At 44.4% G+C, this 22,769-nt stretch overlaps 1 protein-coding gene across 1 annotated transcript in view; it reads left to right on the forward strand.

Moving 5' to 3' along the window:
* The first annotated feature begins 787 nt into the window (after positions 1-787).
* LOC147115867 (tripartite motif-containing protein 42-like) overlaps positions 788-22,769 on the forward strand; it is a 48,685-nt gene continuing 26,703 nt past the window's right edge. Inside the window, exons 1-3 of the mRNA XM_085989456.1 lie at positions 788-1,490; positions 5,845-6,530; positions 9,925-10,664. Of these exons, the coding sequence (XP_085845582.1) occupies positions 1,066-1,490; positions 5,845-6,530; positions 9,925-10,664 (1,851 nt within the window). The 5' untranslated portion in view covers positions 788-1,065. The remainder of the gene's footprint in view (positions 1,491-5,844; positions 6,531-9,924; positions 10,665-22,769) is intronic.

The following is a 22,769-nucleotide window of genomic DNA, read 5'->3' on the forward strand; positions in this document are numbered from 1 at the left end:
TAGCTGTGTGGAATTTCAGGGCTATATATCCAACCACTCCAAAGCATCAATCAGCAAAGCAAATAAAGTGCTGAACTATTTAGCCAAAATAGTAGAATAAAAGTCATACTCAAAGTGTATAGTGCTCTGTTCAGAGAATTACATCCCGTTCTGGATACCAACACACAAATAAAACTTTCAAGCATAGAACACAGTTCCGAGAGGAGCCCTGAGGCTGATCCCTTGTGCCAGAGATCTAAGCTATGAGGAAGACTTGAGAAATTTGAGCTTTTCAGCCTCAAATGGAGGAGTCTGAGAGATGATTTTATAGAGATACATTAAATAGTAAATGGGACAAAGAGGTAGATTTGGAAAATAACTTCAGGCTAAATTTTGAGATAGGCCAAGGAGACCAGTGAAAGTCAAATTCAGGAAGTTCTTCTTCAGACAAAGAGTGATCAATACATGGAGTGGACTTCTGGGTGTAGTAGTGCAGAGGGAAACCCAGAAGTTACTTAAGAAACAATTGGTTGCTGCAGTGGATGCATGAACTAAGATGGGCTGAATTGCCTTCCTCAGTCATGTTTACTTTGTAATCTTGTCTTCCTGGTGATTGGTCTGTGCAATATTTCAGCCCTTTGGTCTGTCTTCCTACAGTCTCCTTGATGCCCTGTTTGTGATGTCACAGACTCAGTGATGTGTGTTTCAGTCTTGTGGCTAGTTTGTGATGTTGCACATTCTGTGATGTTTGCAACCCAGTGAGTCAGTCTCTGATGTCACAGTGTCTGGTCCACATCAGTCTCGTGGTCTAGTCTCAGGCTGGGGACTGGAGGGCCATATAAGTAAGGTTTAGGACATTATGGACTCAAGGGGGTTTAAATTTTGAGGGATTATTGATTGATTGTAATACTGGTTAGATTGTTGAAAACCCATCTGTAATTTTAGTATAGTACCTTAAATTCTTCTTGGCCATCAGTGGCTTAAGGATTAGTGGCATTAAAAGAGGAGAGCTGGTATTTATAACTGACTGCTATTTTGTGTAGTGTTTCCCCACTTCTTCTACAGTCTGTCCCTGCTTCACTGGCGATGAATCAATGGCAGGGCAATCAGGGGGGAGAGAAGCATGCAACAGCTGAAAGAAGCAAGGGAATTATCAGGCGGGTCTCGGCAGATACCAAAAGGGAATTCAAGAGTACAGTGAGCGTTGGTAACGAGGAGTCTTTTAGAGAAATCAAGGGAAATAGCATTAGAGAAGCAAAGAAAGATGAGAAGCAGGAAAGAGGAGTCAAGGAAAGCTTCCTATTTAGCAAGGAGGCATTTATAAAAAGGAGGGAATCAGAAAGTAGCAAGGCGTCTTCAACAGAAATCAAGAGTCCACTGGGAGGTAATGAAGAAGCGGCAGGAGAAATCAATTTGTCATCGAAAGGAATGGAAGGGCCAATGCTACAGAGGGACACTGTGACTAACTTTGTCTGCTGGAAATCTCCATATGAGGAGAAAGAAATTTGTTAGTAAGTAGTAGCTTGTGTTGATCAGATAAACCTGTTCTGCTGAAAAAATAGAATTTTGTTTGATAAATTGAACGTTTAATTCCAGTTTAAGTAGGTGTGCGTATATTGTTGTATGATTTTCCCTGCCATAATATTGTCACATTCAGTAAGTAATTCTATATTACATAGGACATTTTTAAGGCAACTGGTATATGGTTTCCAACAACAACTTGTATTTATATAGCGCCTTTAACGTAGTAAAACGTCCCAAGGTGTTTCACAGGAGTATTATAAGACAAAAAATTTGACACCGAGCCACATAAGGAGAAATTAGGGCAGATGGCCAAAAGCTTGGTCAAAGAGGTAGGTTTTAAGGAGCGTCTTAAAGGAGGAGAGTGGTAGTGAGGCGGAGAGGTATAGGCAGGGAATTCCAGAGTTTAGGGCCTAGGCAACAGAAGGCACGGCCACCAATGGTTGAGCGATTGTATTCAGGGATGCTCAGAGGGCAGAATTTGAGGAATGCAGATATCTCGGTGGGGGAGGGGGGTGGTTGTGGGGCTGGAGAATATTACAGAGGTAGGGAGGAGCGAGGCCATGGAGGGATTTGAAAACAAGGATGGGAATTTTGAAATTGAGGTGTTGCTTAACCGGGAGCCAGTGTAGGTCAGCAAGCATGGGGTGATGGGTGAACGAGACTTGATGCGAGTTAGAACACAGGCAGCTGAGTTTTAGATGACCTCAAGTTTACATGTGAAGGAATAAGCCACATAACCTATTCAGAAAAATACACCATTCTATGAAAGAATTCTGGCCTTATTAGAACATGACAAACTGGGTCTGGAAATCTAGAAACCGAACTATGAAAAAGCTGTGAAAGTATTCTGGCTATAGAGATAAGATAGTTGTTGACACTGAATCAATAACCTTATTGAAACAGAAGGTTAAAGGCTCCTGACAGTCTGAACTTTTGGGAACAAGGGGCTAAAAATTCGGTATCGCCGCGCCAGGTCTTTAGTGCCCGAAATTTAGCGCTGGGCCGGATTCCCCTAGCGCCCGCCTGAAATTCAGTAGCGCCACCCCAAGACGGAGGCGGGTGCTATTGGAGGGTTTGGCCGCCTCGTTTGGGGCGAAGAATGTCAGTTTCCGGCGCCCAGCTGCCGCTGCGGCAACCGATGCGGTGCGGCAGGCTGGGGTACTGCAGGCCTCCTCCTTCTCTTAAGGAGGAGCTGCCTGCAGCCGTGAGATCGCCGCTGGATTCCCCCGTCAAATGAGCCCGGCACCACGGAGAAGTGCCGGGCTCGCGGGAGTCACACACCAATGCCGCGGGGGGGTGGTGCAGGAGTCCGGGGAGGGAGGTGCGGCCAGGCGGCCGCCGGGAAAGCGGCCGGCCGCCCCTCCACCTTTATGCGCCGGCCTCTCGGAGCTGTAAGGCACCGTTTTGCAAACGCTGTTTGCGGCCGCGACGGGCGAGGCGGCCGCAACTGAATTTGGCCATCGGGACAGATTACCATTGGAACCGGGGCGCTGCGCACACCGATGACGTCATCGGTGCCGGCGCAGCGCTACCGGCTAACGCCGATGTTAGGGACCAACTCAATTTCGGGCGCTAAAAAACTTCCGGCGCAAACCACTCTATAGCCAATAAGTGGGCACAAACGCGACTGAATTTCTAGGCCAAGGTGTTCTAATTGACACTTCGCAAAGAATCACAAACATCTGCCTTTGTAAAACTTATATCAAGTAAAACGCACCTGCTGTTACACTGCTTTTTATGTTAAACTTAGAACACCTAGAGGAGAGACATAATTCTGTAGTGCTACCAGCTGAGGTGACTGTAAGAATTGCAGGGGTCAGCAGAAAAATGACAAAATAATTAGCTTACATCAGCAGAAAACCTTAAAGGAAATACCACTGGAAAAGGGTATAAATATTGAACTCTCAAATGGGATAGTAGACTCGCTTTAAAGGGGCAAAGTGATTCTCAGCTTCAGAGGTGGCTCTGTAAGTCTCCAACTCTTTGTACCTCAAGGATCAAAGGTATTTGATTTTGGTGGATATCCTGAATAAACTTTAAGAACTGTAAAACTGTAGTGAAGTTAAGATTTGAAAGTAAGGATCTCTGATAAGATTGTAAAGCTTTCTCTTTTTGGAACTGTTAATGTTGTGATTGACTCACCAACTGTAAATTATATGTTGGTTCTTGAATAAATCTATATATTTTTAGAATTGTCTCACATAAGGCTTCTGTATCAAACTCGCAAACTCAATCTATGTACACTTTTTGGTGAGGAGTTGCAGAATTCTGGGGGTGTTTTCTGGACCCTTATAATATCCGGAACGGTACAGTCTAGCTAAACTTATTAAAAGTGCTATCTGGAGGACGGTAACATTTTCAGGTTGTTCCTTTCCTTTAGGGAGAGATAGTCCAGACCTTTAGACCCAATTAAGCGTCTTTAGGATTCGGCTACCTCAAACTTTAGTTGAAAGTGAATGTCTGAGGAATACGCCTGATCCAGGGTAGCCCTAAGGGGGCTAGGACTAATAATTATCCCTTCATAAATATGGTAGAATGTGGGAGGTCAGCCATAGAAAACTGTATGAAACCAGGGAATGCAAGTCCCCAAATAACAGGAAAAATCTAGCAACTTCGGCAATAAAAATGAAATTTGGCATATTCAATCATCATAAATATTAGTTGTAATTATGCTTTTTGTTTCAAAAGCTCAAAATGAGGTGGTAAGAATTGTCTTGTTGATTTATGGAATCAATGCGTTCTTTTTCAATAATACTGTACAAATAGTAATTGTGAAAATACAGTTTATATAACATGATTGTGGAAATACACAAGGAACAGAGAGATACATACTTCTTCACTTGAAGGAAGAAGATCTTGAGTAGTCTCCAAATCCTCAGCATTAAAATAGGTGGATACATTTCGCAGTGAAGGGCTCTCTGAGACTGAGTCTTGCGTCAGAGGTGAGAGAAATGGACAGGGCCATTTTCACCTCACCCAGGGGACTGGAAAATGGGTGGGTTTGTGTTGGCTGCCTGTTTTACACCCTGGAGTGTTCACTGACAGTTTACTCAAGAATATATTTTCATAGGTGAAAATAAGGCCAATTAATTCCTCGTGAAAATGTGTCACAGTCAATTGATTATCATTTTACCTTTCACTGAGTATTTGCAGCATTTTCTGTTTTTATTTCAGATTTCCAACATCTGCAGTATTTTGCTTTTTTATTTTTATATTACTTTGTATGGAAAGATTCAACCGAAAGCACACCATTTTTCAATTGCTTAGTGGTGGCACACTCAACCTCTGAGTCAGACAGTTGTGGGTTCAAGCCCCACTCTAGAGACTTGAGTACATAATCACTTCAGTGCAGTACTGAGGAGAGAGCTGACCTTTTGGAGGTGCTGTCTCACAGATGAAATGTTAAACTGGGGCCCTGCCTGCTCTCTCAGATGGATGTAAATGACCTCATGGCGCTATTCGCAAGAAAGCAGGGAATTTTGCCTGGTGTCATTTATCCTTCAACCAATGCCATCAATAAAATGATCTGGTCATATATATCTGCTGTTTGTAGTACCTAGCTGTGTGCAAAATGGCTGCTGTGTTTCCCTACATTACAACAGTGACTATGCTTTAAAAAAAAATACTTTGTTGGCTGCAAAATGCTTTGGGACATCCCAAGGCCATAAAAGGTGCCATATAAATGTTTCCTTTCTTCTATAACATAAACGCTGAGAAGAGTAAAACGGATAAAACCAATTGGAAGTAATACTGCATGGTTAATGTAAAGCTCCATCTATCCTGGCCTGCCAACGTGCCTTGAAACTAAACTCAGAACAATACTCCCAATTGCACTGATATGAATTTTTCCATGCCTTACACTAGTTACTCTAAAAGCCCTTCTGAGTGTAATTAGCAAATTGAGCTGCATCATGGCCAGTTATGTGGTATGGATTCATCCCACTCGAAACTTGGCTGGGATTGACAGGGCTCATTTCATTTAGAACCCTTACAGCTGGCAGAAGGAGGAAATGTTCATCTTGTTGGTCTCAGAAGTGGACAGACAGCTGGTTGAACCTATTGTGTTATTTCAGTTGTCATTTATATATTTTTTTAGAAAGAATTTAGGTTGAACATAGTTGCCTTGGCAACAAGTGAGGAATTCATTATGGTTAATTTACCTTACAATCATAAAGCTTTACTTTCCTACAATTCATAAACAGGATAAATTGATTATTCTACGGATCATGAATGTATGGACTTCAGCCCCAGAGGAAAAAGAGGTTTATTACAGTCTTTAGTCTAAGATGCATTAATCAATTTAATGAACGTTCTAAATGAAATGTGTTTTTTTATTTCCAGCCCAAGTAGTTCACAGGCACCAGCTAATTCGAATGCAAAAGATAAAAGGAAACATATAAAACCTCCAATGTATGAGGAACTTACTTGCCCAGCCTGTGGGAAGCTGTATGTTAAACCTCAGTTACTGCCATGCAATCACAACATTTGTGAGCGCTGTATTCCAAAGCAGAAGCAGACATCCAGGAAGGGTCTAACAAAACATGCCATTGTTACATGCCCAGTCTGTAAAGAAAATCATTATTTCACCAGCTCTGAAAAAGTCAAATTCCCAGAGAACTTTATGCTCAGCGAGGTGTTAAATAGGTTGGAAAAGCGGAGCAAGAAACTGTCATGGAATAAATCAATCAAAAGGCAACCTTATTGCCAACTTTGTGAGATGAAAAATAAACAGATTGCAGTCAAGAAATGTGAAACCTGTGATCTAAATTTCTGCAAGGAATGCCTAAAGCAACACAACAAAACCTACACAGACCATCATTTTGCTAATCCTGCAGGTGGGGAGCAGCAGGTGATGTGTTTCCAACATCCTGATTCAAACCTGTCAATGTTTTGCATGAGTGACAAGGTTCCCATTTGTGAGGATTGTAGTAAAGAAAAACACAAAGATCATCCAACATGTTCTATTCAAGATGCTTTCAGGGATCAATCGATCCATCTATTTCAAGTTATTGCAAGATATGGTAAAGGTAGGTGGTATGTAATTTCTAAAGATGTATTTGGTTGAGAGAAAACAATTTTCACCAATTTCCACTTTGCGGAACACCTCCGTTCAGTCCGCAAGAGTGAGCCCGAGTTTCCGGTTGCCTGTCACTTTAATTCTCCGCTCCACTCCCACTCTGACCTCTCCGTCCTCGGCCTCTTACACTGTTCCAACGAAGCTCAACGTAAGCGCGAGGAACAGCACCTCATCTTTCAATTGGGCACCTTACAACTTTCTGGACTCAGCATCGAGTTCAACAATTTCAGACCATGACCTCTGCCCCTATTTTTTCACATGGAAGCTGATGATGATTCTGCCATTCCTATTTACACCTCTTCTAGACTCATCTTTTGTTTCTTTACTTGTCCTGTTACCATCTCCTTTTGCCTTGCACTATCATCCCTTTTGTCTTTTAATCTCTCCTGCCTTCCATCCTATCACACACCTTCCCTTTTGTTCTTTCCTCCCCTCCCTCCTTTCCTTGCCCCTGCACTTGCTTAAAATCTGTTACATCTCTAACTTAATCCAGTTCTGATGAAAGGTCATCGACCTGAAACGTTAACTCTGTTTCTCTCTCCGCAGATGCTGCATGGCCGGCTGAGTATTTCCAGCATTTTCTGGTCTTATTTCACCAATGGTAGTTGATTCTATTTCCAAGGACTCCAAGGGTTAAATTATGAGGAGTGAAACATAGAAACAAAGAAACATAGAAGATAGAAGCAGGAGTAGGCCATTCGGCCCCTCGAGCCTGCTCTGCCATTCAATGCGATCATGGCTGATCATTCAAATTCAGTACCCTGTCCCTGCTTTCTCCCCATATCCCTTGATCCCTTTAGCCTTAAGAAATATATCCAACTCCTTCTGGAATATATTTAATGAATTGGCCTCCACTGCCTTCTGTGGAAGAGAATTCCACAGGTTCACCACTCTTTGGGTGAAGAAATTACTCCTCATCTCTGTCCTAAATGGCTTACCCCTTATCCTTAGACTGTGACCCCTGGTTCTTGTGAGGGTGCCGGTTAGTTCCCTCAGTAACCCCTAGATGGCACCTTCACTTGTTTGTTTCCCTTTGCTAAATTGTTACTAGTTTACTTAACTGCCTTTTATCTGGTTTATTGGTTTCACCTGTTTTTGCTTGTATTTAAGTTCTGTGGTTTCTTCCCTCTGTGCTCAGTCTTGACAAGCCATTTGCCTAGTGGTAGCTTGTCTTGAGCTCCTATGTTTGTAACTGTTTACCTGTGTGATTCTAGTAAAGTACTTTTATTTAAGACTGCATACCTGCTTCTTGCCTCGTCTGTCTGCACTTGGGTCCAGAACCAGCCTCACCCTGACAGTTCTGGACTCCCTGACCACCGGGAACATCCTTCCTGCATCTAGTCTGTCTAGTCCTGTTAGAATTTTATAAGTTTCAATGAGATCCCCTCTCATTCTTCTAAACTCCAGCGAGTACAAGCCCAATTGACCCAATCTCTCCTCATACATCATTCCTGCCATCCCAGGTATCAGCCTGGTGAATCTTCGCTGCACTCCTTCCATGGCAAAAACATCCTTCCTCAGATAAGGCGACCAAAACTGCACACAATACTCAAGATGTGGTCTCACCAAGGCCCTATATAACTGCAGCAAGACATCCTTGTTCCTGTACTCAAACCCTCTCGCTACGAAGGCCAACATACCATTTGCCTTCTTAACCGCCTGCTGCACGTGCATGCTTACCTTCAGCGACTGGTGCACAAGGATGCCCAGGTCTCGTGGCACTTCCCCTTCTCCCAATCTATTGCCATTCAGATAATAATCTGCCTTCCTGTTTTTGACACCAAAGTGGATAACCTCGCATTTATCCATGTTATATTGCATCTGCCATGCTTCTGCCCAATTACCCAACCTGTCCAAATCATACTGGAGTTCCTCGGCATCCTCCTCACAGCACACACGCCCACCCAGCTTTGTGTTGTCTGCAAACTTGGAGATATTACATCTAGTTCCCTCGTCCAGGTCATTAATATATATTGTGAATAGCTGGGTTCCTAGGACCAATCCCTGCGGTACCCCACTAGTCACTGCCTGCCACTCGGAAAAAGACCCGTTTATTCCAACTCTTTGCTTTCTGTCTGCCAACCAGTTCTCTATCCAAGTCAATACCTTGCCCCCAATCTCATGTGTCTTAACTTTACATGCTAATCTCTTATGTGGGACCTTATCGAAAGCCTTTTGAAAGTCCAAATACACCACATCCACTGGTTCTCCCTTATCTATTTTACCAGGTACATCCTCAAAAAATTCCAATAGATTAGTCAAGCATGATTTACCTTTTGTAAATCCATGTTGACTTTGTCCGATCCGGTCACTGTTTTCCAAGTGTTCTGCTATTACATCTTTTATGATGGACTCTAGCATTTTCCCACTACCGATGTCAGGCTTACCGGTCTGTAATTCCCCGTTTTCTCTCTACCACCTTTTTTGAACAGTGGGGTAACATTAGATACCCGCCAATCCATGGGTACTGTTCCAGAGTCTATCGAATTTTGGAGGTGATTACACAAATTAGTGTTGTATTCCCTGGAATTTAGAAGGGTAATGGGTGATTTGATTGAAGTTTTCATGGTATTAAGGGGAACGGATAAGGTAAAGAGAAACGATTTCATACCGACATAGAAAAATGTCCGAAGGTGCTTCACAGTGACGTATTGAAAAATAGATACTGAGACAAAGAAGGAGAGCATAGGAGGAGTGACCAAAAGTTTGGTCAAAGGGGTGGCCTTTAAAGAAGATCTTAAAGGAAGAGAGTGAGGTGGAGAGATGCAGGGGTAAACTGGGAAATTCCAGAGACTGGGTCCTAGGTGGCTAAACACACAGCTGCTAATGGTGGGTGATGAATGGAGTTGGGATCCTTATGAGGCCAGAGTCAGAAGAATGGAAAGTGCTTGGAGGGTTGGAGGGCTGAAGGAAGTTACGGAGACAGGGAGGGGTGAGGTTATGGAGGGATTAAAATACAAGATTGAGAGTTTTAAATGAGATACTGAGGGACAGAGAGCCAGAGAGCCAATGTAGATCAGCAAGGACAGGGGTGATGGGCAAGTTAGACTGGGTGAGATAGGATATGGGCAGCACTGTCTTAGATGAGCTTAATTTTATGTAGGATGGAAGATTAGCAGCGCAACATCCCATGCTTAAAGTGCTGGAAGTACATCCGTTGCCATGTTGGTTCGGGCACTCCTTGGGCAAGAAACATTTCTGTAAATGGAAATTTGGCTATAAATTTACATTCATATATCTTAGCAGCCCTAGGAGAGGGAGAGTTTTATAGCCCCTGCTATGTCTGAATTTAAACATTTTTCTAACTTTTTTATTTTGCCAATTTATTTCTTGTTGTCTTTCAGCTAAAGATGAAAATGAAAATGATATGCTGAGGCTGAGTATTTTTAAATCCAAACTTCAAGAGAATAAAGGCAAGTTTCAGAAGCAGGTGTCTGATGGATTTGTGATCCTACATGATCTACTCAAGGAGAAAGAGAAAGAGGTTAAAACAATATATGATAATGAGCTGAATTTGAAGATAGCGAGCATAAACAGTTATATGGAAGCAACAGCCAAACATTTGTTAACTACAGAAGGTTTGGTTCAGTATGCCAAGGAAGCAGTAAAGGAAATGAATGAGTTTGTGCTTTTGCAAACTGTTAACCAGTTGGTAGAACGGTTGTCGGCGAAAGTGGCAGCTATTAATATAGCTGGACAAGAGCTAATGACTAACCCTGCTGGTACCAATAATTTGGACTTCGGAAACATTTTAGCTCAAATGAAGCAGATTTTTGTACCAATTACAAAAAAATTTGAGTTGTTGAAAGGCCAGAAAGCATCGCCCGCCAATAAGAACATAGATGGTCCTGTGGGAATGCAACAAGAAATTAAAGAAGCAGAAATAGTCTCAACTCCATCAGACTATTCTCAGGAAAACAATAGTGAAAATCAAGTAGAAGATAAAGGAAGTACTGAAAGCTTTGAAAGTGAGAAAGCTGTTGACACAGACATCAGAAAGAATAGCCAAGCAGAGAGTACAAATCTTGATGCACCAATGCCACCTACTATTTACCATCATATTGTGCAGGGAAATAGAACCAAGGTAAGCTGAAAATATATTTTTCAGTAGCTTCTATGATTAGGCAGAGTCAACATGGTTTTATGAAAGGTTTTTTGAGGGTATAACTAGTAGGGTAGATAAGGGGGAAGCAGTGGATGCAGTATATTTAGATTTTCAGAAAGCACTCAATAAGGTGTCACACAATAGGTTGTTACACAAGATTAGGCTCATGGGATTGGGTTAATATATTAGCATGGAATGAGGATTGGTTAGGAATAAACAGATCATTTTCAGGTTGGCAGGGTGTAACTAGTGGAGTGCCGCAAGGATCAGTGCATGGGTCTCAACTATTTACAATTTATATCAATGACTTAGATGAGGGGATCAAGTGTAATATATCCAAGTTTGCCGACGATACAAAGTAAGCTGTGAGGAGGGCGTAAAGAGGCTGCAAAGGGACATAGATCTGTTAATTCAATAGCAAAATACTGCGGATGCTGGAAATCTGAAACAACAACAGAAAATGCTGAAAACACTGAGCAGGTCAGGCGAAGGGTTATCGACCTGAAATGTTAACTCTGATTCTCTCTCCACGATGCTGCCTGACCTGCTGAGTAGATCTGTTTATTGATTGGGCAAGAAGGTGGAAGATGGAATATAATGCCAGGAAGTGTGAAATTATCCACTTTGGTAGGAAGAAGGGAAAAGCAGAACATATTTTTTAAATGGTGAGAGACTAGTAAATGTGGGGATACAGAGGGATCTGAGTGTCCTTGCACATGAATCACAGAAAGTTAACATGCAGGTACAGCAAGCAATTAAGAAGGCAAATGGTATGTTAGCCTTTATTGCAAGGGAGTTGCAGTAGCAGAGTAAGGAAGTCTTGCTGCAATTATATAGGTCTTTGGTGAGACCACACCTGGAGTACTGTATACAGTTTTGGTCTCCTTCCCTCGGAAGGATATACTTGCCTTAGATGGGGTGCAGCAAAGGTTCACTTGATTGATTCCTGGGAGAGAGGATTGTCCTATGAGGAGAGATTGAGTAGAATGGGCCTATATTCTCTGTCGTTTAGCAGAATGAGAGGTGATCTCATTGAAATGTTTAAAATTCGTAGAGGGCTTGACAGGGTAGATGCTGAGAGGCTGTTTCCCCTGGCTCTAGAATCTAGAACTAGGGGTCATAGTCTCAGGTAAAGGGGTAGGCCATTTAGGACTGAAATGAGGAGAAATTTCTTCACTCAGAAGGTTGTGAATCTTTGGAATTCTCTACCCCAGAGGGCTGTGGATGCTCAGTCATTGAGTATATTGAAAATTGAGATTGATAGATACTAAGGGAATCAAGGGATATGGGGATAGGGCGGGAAAGTGGAGTTGATGTAAAAGTTCAACCATGATCTTACTGAATGGTGGAACAGACTCAAAGGGCCATATGGCCTACTCTTGCTCCTATTTCTTATGTTCTTAATAGAAAGGGGAATCCTCTACAGTATAAACAATAACATTCATAAACTTAAAATCAGAACTCACAAATAAAATGTGAAAAAATTGTAAATGTTGGAAATCTGAAATAAAAAACTGAAAATGCTGTAAATACACAGGAGACCATTCAGCATCTGTAAAGATAAGACAAGTTTAATATTTTGGACGCAGTCCCTTTGGCAGAAACAAAACTGGAAGAACAGTAGACCCCTTTATAGAACTGAATATGTTATGCCATATTTATTCCAATGTTGGGAGGACTCGTAAAAATCAACATTTCATTGTGCAGTACACACGTCTGCTGCATATATGACAAATAAAATTGAATTGAATTGAATAAAACAAGGGGGTGAGAGCGCTGGCGAAGAGTACCACAGGCAATTGTCAAGCGTTAGGAATGTTTCGTCCTGTTACAGAGAGGTTAAATGGTGAGTGTACCGGCTTAAAATAACAACAGAAAATGCTGGAAAAACTCAGCAGGCCAGGCAACATCTGTGGAGAGAGAAATAGAGTCAATGTTTCAGGTCAAAACCCTTTGTCAAGTGTACCAGCTTAATTCAGTGGTAGCACTCTTGCTTCTGTGTCAGCAGGTTGCAGATTCAAGCCCCTCTCCAGGACTTGAGCACATAATCTAGGCTGACACATCAGTGCAGTAGTGAGAGAATGCTGCACTGTCGGAGGGGCCATCCTTCAAATGAAGCATGAAACAAGGCTGCAGCTCGAACAATATTCATCCCTCAGCCAACACCAGCAAAATAGATGAACTGGTCATTTATCTCATTGGTGTTTTTGGGACCTCACAGTGTGTAAATTGGCTGCCCTGTTTGCCGATAAACACGCCAGTAGCTTGGTCTTATTTGTGCCCACAAAATCACTGGTCGGCAAGCCAGGCACACCGAGCCTCCAAAATCCCTGCTCCCAGAGGAGCTTCGGAATATTAGCCCTCCTGTTCCTGAAGTAGAATTCACAACCTCAGTTGCGCAATACACTATGAAATTCAAATAAGCCAAAAAGTATCTTCAGTTGGGATCTTCAGAGGGGGAAAAATTTGTCCCCTTAGTGCTAATGCGGCATTGAGACCAGTAGGGCGAGGCAAATCAAGCGCTACATGCCAAATTGGGACCCCCGTAGCGCTGCTGATAACAGCTATCGCCGGGGACCTCAACACCAGGGAGATCATGACGTCACTGAACGTCCCATTTCCCAAATTGCTTTTAGCCACCTGGAGTGAACACCGACAGGGCGAGCTGGTGTGCAGCACCAGGAAGCCAGTTGCAGGGACGTTATTTAAAGGAATCATCAGTAATCACTCGCACCTGTCAGGTTAGTGCAGTTTGTGGTGTATGTTGCGAGGTGAGGCCCGATCAGAGCATCGGACCTGTGAGGGGGCAGTGACCGGCGGCAGTTAAAAGTGGCGGCAGTTTCAAACCGGCGGCAGTTGCGAGGTGAGGCCCGATCAGAGCACCGGACCTGTGAGGGGGCAGTGACCGGCGGCAGTTAAAAGCGGCGGCAGTTTCAAACTGGCGGCAGTTGCGAGGTGAGGCCCGATCAGAGCATCGGACCTGTGAGGGGGCAGTGACCGGCGGCAGTTAAAAGCGGCGGCAGTTTCAAACCGGCGGCAGTTGCGAGGTGAGGCCCGATCAGAGCATCGGACCTGTGAGGGGGCAGTGACCGGCGGCAGTTAAAAGCGGTGGCAGTTTCAAACCGGCAGCAGTTGCGAGGTGAGGGTACCAATTCAACAGCAGAGGAGAGAGGTAAAAAGTAATCCAAGTGTGACGTCGCCAGGAAGCAGGTGAGTGATTGGTTGGTGAGTATCTCTTTTATTACAAGCTTAAATTCTGCGGTTTATATTTTCTTGGGTCTCTGTGGTGTAGTGGGGACAGCTGGTAAATAAGCGCCCTAGAGTATATCTTTAACTGGTGGTATTGAATTAATTTAAATTAATTAAAGGGGTAAGTCATGCCAGGAGAGCCCAGCCCCGTGTTATGCTCCTCTTGCTCTATGTGGGAATTCAGGGACGCTGCCAGTGTCCTTGATGACCACGTGTGCCGGAAATGCATCCAGCTGCAGCTACTAATGGGCCGTATTGAGGCGCTGGAGCTGCGGATGGATGGGTTGTGGAGCATTCACGATGCTGAGAGGGTCGTGGATTACACGTTTGATGAGTTGGTCACGCCGCAGGGTAGGACTGCACAGGCAGGAGGGAAATGGGTGACCACCAGGCGGAGCAGTAGAAGCAGGCAGGTAGTGCAGGAGACCCCTGTGGCCATCCCCCTTTCAAACAGGTATACCAATTTGGATCCTGTTGAGGGGGATGACTCACCAGGGGAAGGCAGCAGCAGCCAACTTCCTGGCGCCGGGGGTGTTGCTGCTGCTCAGGAAGGGAGGAAAAAGAGTGGGAAAGTAATAGTGGTAGGGGATTCTATCGGAAGGGGAACAGATAGATGGTTCTGTGGCCGTAGACGTGACTCCAGGATGGTTTGTTGCCTCCCTGGTGCCAGGGTCAAGGATGTCACTGAACGGCTGCAGGGCATTCTGAAGGGGGAGGGGGAACAGGCAGAGGTCGTGGTTCACATTGGGACCAACGACATAGGTAGGAAGAGGGATGAGGTCCTGCAACCAGAATTTAGGGAGCTAGGTAGCAGATTAAAGAGCAGGACCTCAAAGGTTGTAATCTCTGGATTACTCCCGGTGCCACGTGCTAGTGAGTATAGGAATAGGAGGATAGAGCAGATGAATGCGTGGCTAAAGAGTTGGTGCAGGAGGGAGGGCTTTAGTTTCCTGGATCACTGGGCCTGCTTCTGGGAAAGGTGGGACTTGTACAAGTCGGACGGGTTGCACCTGAACCAGAGCGGGATAAATATCCTTGCGGGGAGGTTTGCTAGCACTGTTCGGGGGGGTTTAAACTAAAATGGCAGGGGGTTGGGAACCTGAGCAGGGAGAAAGAGGAAAGGAAAACAGGGATAAAAGCAAAAGATAGGAAGGAGAAAAACAAAAGTGGCAGTCAGAGAAATCAACGGTTTAAATCAAACGTGGCCACAGTAAATAATAATTCTAATAGGTCTAAGAGCGTTAAAAAAACAAGCCTGAAGGCTTTGTGTCTTAATGCGAGGAGCATTTGTAATAAGGTGGATGAATTGGCTGCGCAAATAGAGGTAAACGAATACGATTTGGTTGGGATTACAGAAACGTGGCTCAAGGATGGCCAAGCCCGGGAACTCAACATCCAGGGGTATTCGATATTCAGGAAAGATAGACAAAAAGGAAAGGGAGGTGGGGTAGCATTACTGGTTAAAGAAGGGATTAATACAATTGTAATGAAGGATATTAGCTCTGATGATGTGGAATCTGTATGGGTAGAATTGAGAAATATTAAGGGGAAAAAAACATTAGTGGGAGTGGTATATAGACCTCCAAACAGTAAGGTGGAGGTTGGGGATGGCATGAAAAGGGAAATTAAAGAAGCGTGCAATAAGGGCACAGCAGTCATCATGGGTGACTTTAACCTACATATAGATTGGGCCAACCAAATTAGTAACAATACTGTGGAGGAGGAATTCCTGGAGTGTTTACGGGACGGTTTCCTGGACCAATATGTCGAGGAACCAACCAGAGAGCAGGCCATCTTAGACTGGGTATTATGCAACGAGAAAGGATTAATTAGCAATCTTGTTGTACGAGGCCCCTTGGGTCAGAGCGATCATAATATGATCGAATTCTTCATTAAGATGGAGAAGGAAGTAGTTGACTCAGAGACTAGGGTCCTCAATTTAAATAAAGGAAACTACAATGGTCTGAGGAGCGAGTTGGGCAGGATTGAGTGGGGAATGGCGCTCAAAGGGTTGACGGTGGATAGGCAATGGCAAACATTCAAAGACCAAATGGATGAGCTACAGAATTTGTTCATCTCAGTTTGGCGTAAAAATAAAACAAAAAAGGTGACTCAACCGTGGCTAACAAGGGAAATTAGGGATAGCATAAGATCCAAGGAGAGGACATATAAATTGGCTAGAAAAAGCAATAATCCTGAGGATTGGGAGCAGTTTAGGAGTCAACAAAGGAGGACAAAGGGATTAATTAAGAAAGGGAAAATAGAATATGAGAGTAAGCTAGCGGGAACATAAAAACTGACTGTAAAAGCTTTTATAGATATGTGAAGAGAAAAAGATTAATGAAGTCAAGCATAGGTCCCTTGCAGTCAGAATCGGGGGAATTTATAATGGGAAACAAGGAAATGGCAGACCAACTAAATGCATACTTTGGTTCTGTCTTCACAAAGGAGGACACAAATAACCTCCCAGAGATGCCGGGGAACATAGGGTCTGATGAAAGCGAGGAACTGAAAGAAATCAGTATTTGTAGGAAAATGGTGTTAGGAAAATTGATGGGACTGAAGGCTGATAAATCCCCAGGGCCTGATGGTCTACATCCCAGGGTACTTAAGGAAGTGGCCCTAGAGATAGTAGATGCACTACTGATCATCTTCCAGAACTCGATAGACTCTGGAACGGTACCCATGGATTGGAGGGTAGCTAATGTTACCCCACTATTCAAAAAAGGTGGTAGAGAAAAAGCGGGGAATTATAGACCGGTAAGCCTGACATTGGTAGTGGGGAAAATGCTAGAGTCTATTATAAAAGATGTAATAGCAGAGCACTTGGAAATCAGTGACAGGATCGGACAAAGTCAACATGGATTTACAAAAGGTAAATCATGCTTGACTAATCTACTGGAATTTTTTGAGGATGTAACTGGTAAAATAGATAAGGGAGAACCAGTGGATGTGGTGTATTTGGACTTTCAGAAGGCTTTCGATAACGTCCCACACAAGAGATTAGCGTGCAAAATTAAGGCACATGGGATTGGGGGCAAGGTATTGACTTGGATAGAGAACTGGTTGGCGGACAGAAAGCAAAGAGTTGGAATAAACGGGTTGTTTTCCGAGTGGCAGGCAGTGACTAGTGGGGTACCGCAAGGATCGGTCCTAGGACCCCAGCTGTTCACAATATATATTAATGATCTGGATGAGGGAATTGGATGTAATATCTCCAAATTTGCAGATGACACAAAGCTGGGCGGGAGGGTAAGCTGCGACGAGGATGTCGGGAAACTCCAATACGATTTGGACAGGTTGGGTGATTGGGCAGAAACATGGCAAATGCACTATAATGTGGATAAATGTGAGGTTATCCACTTTGGTGGCAAAAACAGGAAGGCAGATTATTATTTGAATGGCAATAGATTGGGAGAAGGGGAAGTGCAAAGAGACCTGGGCGTCCTTGTGCACCAGTCGCTGAAGGTAAGCATGCAGGTGCAGCAGGCGGTTAAGAAGGCAAATGGTATGTTGGCCTTCGTAGCAAGAGGGTTCGAGTACAGGAACAAGGATGTCTTGCTACAGTTGTACAGGGCCTTGGTGAGACCGCACCTTGAGTATTGTGTGCAGTTTTGTTCACCATACCTGAGGAAGGACGTTCTTGCCATGGAGGGAGTGCAGCGAAGATTCACCAGGCTGATACCTGGGATGGCAGGAATGACGTATGAGGAGAGATTGTGTCGATTGGGCTTATACTCACTGGAGTTTAGAAGATTGAGAGGGGATCTCATCGAAACCTATAAAATTCTGTCAGGTCTGGACAGACTAGATGCAGGAAGGATGTTTCTGATGGCCGGGGAGTCCAGAACCAGGGGTCATAGTCTAAGGTTAAGGGGTAAGCCATTTAGGACTGAAATGAGGAGGAATTTCTTCACCGAGAGTGGTGAACCTGTGGAATTCTCTGCCACAGAGGGCGGTGGAGGCCAGTTCATTAAATATATTCAAGAAAGAGTTGGATATGTTTCTTGAGGCTGAAGGGATCAAGGGATATGGGGAAAAGGCGGGGACAGGGTACTGAGTTTGGATGATCTGCCATGATCATATTGAATGGCGGAGCAGGCTCGAAGGGCCGAATGGCCTACTCCTGCTCCTATCTTCTATGTTTCTATGTGTATGTACCTTTAAGAGCCCCTGTGTACTGTAATGCCGGTAGTGGCCACTCGGGCTATATAAGCCTGTATAGTGTCTTGTATCTTTTAGTTCACCTCCAGACTTTGTTCAGTAAACACCTGTTAAACCAGCTCCTGCATTCCGTGTTTCCATTAACACACGGATACAACAGTGGCGATGAATTGGAAACGGAATTACCTGCAATTCGGCAGCACCTCAAGGAGGTCGATTCCTCAGACGAAGGTCGAAAAAAAAAACAAAAAAAAAAAACTCTGGTTTCACCAGCTAGCCGGACTGGTGGAAGGTACTGCAATAATCCTTCCTGGGCGGCGGGCTGGGGCTCGATCGGCTGGCTATGCAGCGGAGCCGAGCAGCGAAGGCGGAGGCAAACAGAGATGGAGGGTGGAGCACTCGGGAGACGGCTAGCGCTGCAAAGCAGGTCGGCGTTCGGACCAAGCAGAGGGAGGGAAAAGTCCCAGAGAGTCCGGCGGGAACGAGTCTCCAACTATTAAAATATCTGTATAAGTAAAAACCGTGGAGAACAGCGTTGTCAGCAGCGGCAGTGGCGGGAAAGCACGGGAGGCGCCATTTTTTCTCGGCAGGGAAGAAAGGAAAGCGCGGGAGGCGCCATTTTTTTTCAGGATGCCTAAGACTGGCAATATTACTGCTTTCGATAATGATGTAGAGGATTGGACCACATATGTGGAAAGAGTGGAGGTATATTGCACAGCAAATGAAATAGAGGATGATAAAAAGGCATTGGTACTTCTAAATCTAATGGGCGCAAGGACATATGGGCTGTTACGAAACTTAATCACTCCAGCCAAACCGATGGACAAGAATTTTAAAGAGATTGTTGATACCCTACAGGAGCACTTAAACCCAACACCGCTGCTGATAGCGGAACGATTCAAATTCTTCAGGAGGAATCAGCACAAGAATGAAAGTAACGCTGATTACCTCACCGAATTAAGAAAGCTGTCAAAGCACTGCCAATTCGGGGCAGGACTGGCAGATTCTCTTCGAGACAAATTCATCTGCGGTCTCCTAAGTGAAGGAACACAGAAAAGGCTACTTTCTGAGAAAGATTTAACACTGGACAACGCTTTCAGTGTGGCTGTATCATATGAAGCAGCAGCAAGAGGAGCTGCAGAGATACAGCAAAAGCCACAGGACTTCGGCACCCATGAAATGACACAGGGTTTCGAGAGATGTTATCACTGTGGCAGATCCACCCATGACTAGAGGGACTGCTGGTTCAAGGACAAAGCATGCAGGCAATGCGGAAAGATGGGACACATTGCACATGTATGCCGATCTGGAAACAAAAAATCCACTGACAAAAAAAAAATCAATAAGGAAAAGCACAGAAAGGTACAAATGATGACGGACTGTAGCTCCGAAGACCAGAAGAGCGAAAGCGACGCCGGAAACAAGAGAATAAGCTGTCTCAAATTACATAATGTAATTGCCAAAGAAGATTACCAGACCATTTGGGTTACCCTCACGACAGCGGGGTCCCCAGTTAAAATGGAGCTAAATACAGGATCAGCTCTGACCGTCATAAGTTGACGGGATTACGAGCGGCTATTTCCGCATATACCTTTGAAAGACACATCCATTATCTTGAAAACATATACGGGGCAGAAAGTATACCCCAGAGGGAAAATAAGGGTGCCTGTTGTATACAACGGCAAGGAAATACAGAAGTTGTATTTATACGTTCTGCAAGATGGTGTTCCACCGCTATTGGGACGTGAATGGATCAGGAAGATACGTTTAGATGGGCACTCCATTCAGGCACTGACGGTGACCGGTAAGAAAAAAAATGATGATGACGTCATACCTGAACGATTAAAAGACATCTTGGCCAACGACAAAGAAGTGTTTCAACAGGAACTAGGAACCTTGAAAGGCGTCACTGCCTCAATAAAAGTGGAAGATGCAGCAATTCCCAAGTTTTTTAAGGCAAGGCCGGTGCCATACACAATTCATCCAGCAGTCGAGGCAGAGCTGGAGAATTTGGAAAAGGCAGGCGTGTTATCCAAGATAGATTGGAGCGAGTGGGCAACACCCATCGTCCCGGTCATGAAGAAAACGTTGAATAATGATAAAGCTGAAGAACAGAGAATAATTCGCATCTGTGGGGATTTCAAGGTGACTGTAAACCCGGTCCTTCACATGGTACAGTATCCTCTTCCGAGGATAGAAGATATTTTCGCCTCACTATCCGGAGGGAAACGTTTCACCAAAATTGACTTGGCACAGGCATATGGAGGTTCAGGAGGCCTCTAAAAAGTATCTCACGATAAACACACACAAAGGCCTGTACCAGTACAATCGACTGGTTTTCGGAGTAGCATCAGCTCCAGCTATCTGGCAAAGAGCTATGGAGCAAGTCCTGCAAGTGATTCCGGGGACTCAATGCTACCTCGACGACATCCTTGTAACAGGAGAAAACGACAACGAGCACCTTGCCAATTTGGAGCAGGTGCTCACTAGGCTGAGAGAACGGGGCCTACGAGCAAATCGCCCCAAGTGCGAATTTTTCCAGAAACAAATATCATATTGTGGCCACATAATTAACGAAGAAGGGTTGCATAAGTCACCTGAAAAAATTGAAGCGGTCATAAAAGCCCCAGCACCTGAAAATGTCTCACAATTAAGGTCGTTCCTGGGATTGATAAATTACTATCATAAATTTTTACCGAACTTGTCAACTGTTCTGCACCCTCTTAACGAACTGCTACAAACGGGAGTAAATTGGAAATGGAGTGAAGACTGTAAACGTGCCTTCCATAAATGCAAAGGCTTGATCACGTCCAAGGAAGTTTTGGCTCATTACAACCCATCACTGCCAATCAGACTGGCGTGCGATGCATCCCCTTACGGCGTAGGAGCGGTATTATCGCATAGATTCCCTGATGGCTCGGAGCGGCCGATAGCTTTTGCGTCACGCTCATTGAACTCAGCTGAGCGTAACTATGCCCAGACCGACAGGGAAGCACTCAGCCTGGTATGGGGAGTGAAGAAATTCAACCATTACCTACACGGACAAAAATTTACCTTGTTGACTGACCATCAACCCCTCGTCTCCATATTCAACCCTAAAAAGGGCGTTCCCATTATGACAGCGCAAAGGCTACAGAGGTGGTCCCTTTTCCTAGGTGCACACCAATATGACATAGAATACAAAGGATCAAAACAGCATGGAAATGCTGACGGTTTATCGCGTCTACCGTTGCCAACGGTCGAAGAGGCACCTACAGTGGACCCAGTGGAGATGTTCCACTCAACCATAGTGGAATGTCTACCAGTAACAAATTCTACCATTGAAAAGGAAACAAGAAATGACCCGACTCTCTCACGAGTCTACGATTTAACGGGGAAGGGATGGCCAGCACATGGCGAACCAATGTTGCCAGCATTCTCGCAAAGAAGAGAACAGCTGTCAGTGTGCCGAGGAACCTTGATGTGTGGATCCAGAGTGGTGATTCCACCCAAACTCCAGGATAAAGTTCTAAAGGAGCTTCACGAGGGGCATCTGGGTAGAGTGAAAATGAAGATCCTAGCCAGGGCATTTGTATGGTGGCCAGGTATCGATGGAGACATCGAAGAAATGACCAAGGGCTGTCTAGGATGCCAGAAGGTCCAAAACGCCCCACCACAAGCCCCTCTACATCCATGGGAGTGGCCCTCATCTCCATGGCAAAGGGTACACATCGACTTTGCTGGTCCATTTATGGACTCAATGTTCTTAATCGCGGTTGATGCACACTCCAAATGGCCGGAGGTAATAAAGATGTCCTCCACCACCACGGAAAAAACCATCACAGTATTAAGGACCATATTTGCCAGGAATGGGCTGTCTGAACAGATCTGTTCTGATAATGGACCACAATTTGTGTCCGAAGGATTCAGGAAGTTCTTAAAAAACAATGGGGTTAAGCACTACACGTCCGCCCCATACCATCCCGCCACCAATGGATTGGCTGAAAGGTTTGTCCAGACCTTCAAGAAGGCCATAAAGGCCATGGGTAATGAAGACATAAATCTACAGCATAAGGTAGATAACTTCTTGTTTGCATACAGGAATGCAACACATGTGGTTACAAACCAAACTCCCGCCATGATGTTTTTCAATTGAAGACTAAGATGCCGGCTGGATTTGATCAAGCCAAACATCAGAAGGGACGTAGAGAACCGGCAATTTCAAGGCATGAATGAAAGGCCAACTAGAACCTTCCAGATAGGTCAACAAGTTTTGGCCCGGGACTACCGTACCGAGAAATGGCAGCCTGGAACTATTTGCACACGACTAGGACCGCTGATGTATACCGTGGACATTGGAGAAAGTATAATAAGGCGCCATGCTGACCAGATCATAGAGTCATCTGAAAAGGGGCAACCTACACCACAACTCTATATGCCTAATGATGAAGCAGAGATACCCATAGTATCTACCTCTGATCCGGTGATACTGGAACCAGATGAACCCGACACTGGCATTCAAGCCGAGTCGACCTTGCCAAAAGAACCTACTACACCACCGAAAACTATTACACCACCGAGGCCTTATCTGGACCGAGTCAGGAAGCCTCCAGAGAGACTGACTTATAATTGATTAACTGCAGCAAATGTGTAGATTATTGTTCTTGTAAACATGTTAATTAATGATTACTT

This window comes from Somniosus microcephalus, chromosome 6 (genome assembly GCF_052327205.1).
Source record: "Somniosus microcephalus isolate GS21.2 chromosome 6, FLI_Smic_1.0, whole genome shotgun sequence".
Lineage (NCBI taxonomy): Eukaryota > Metazoa > Chordata > Chondrichthyes > Squaliformes > Somniosidae > Somniosus > Somniosus microcephalus.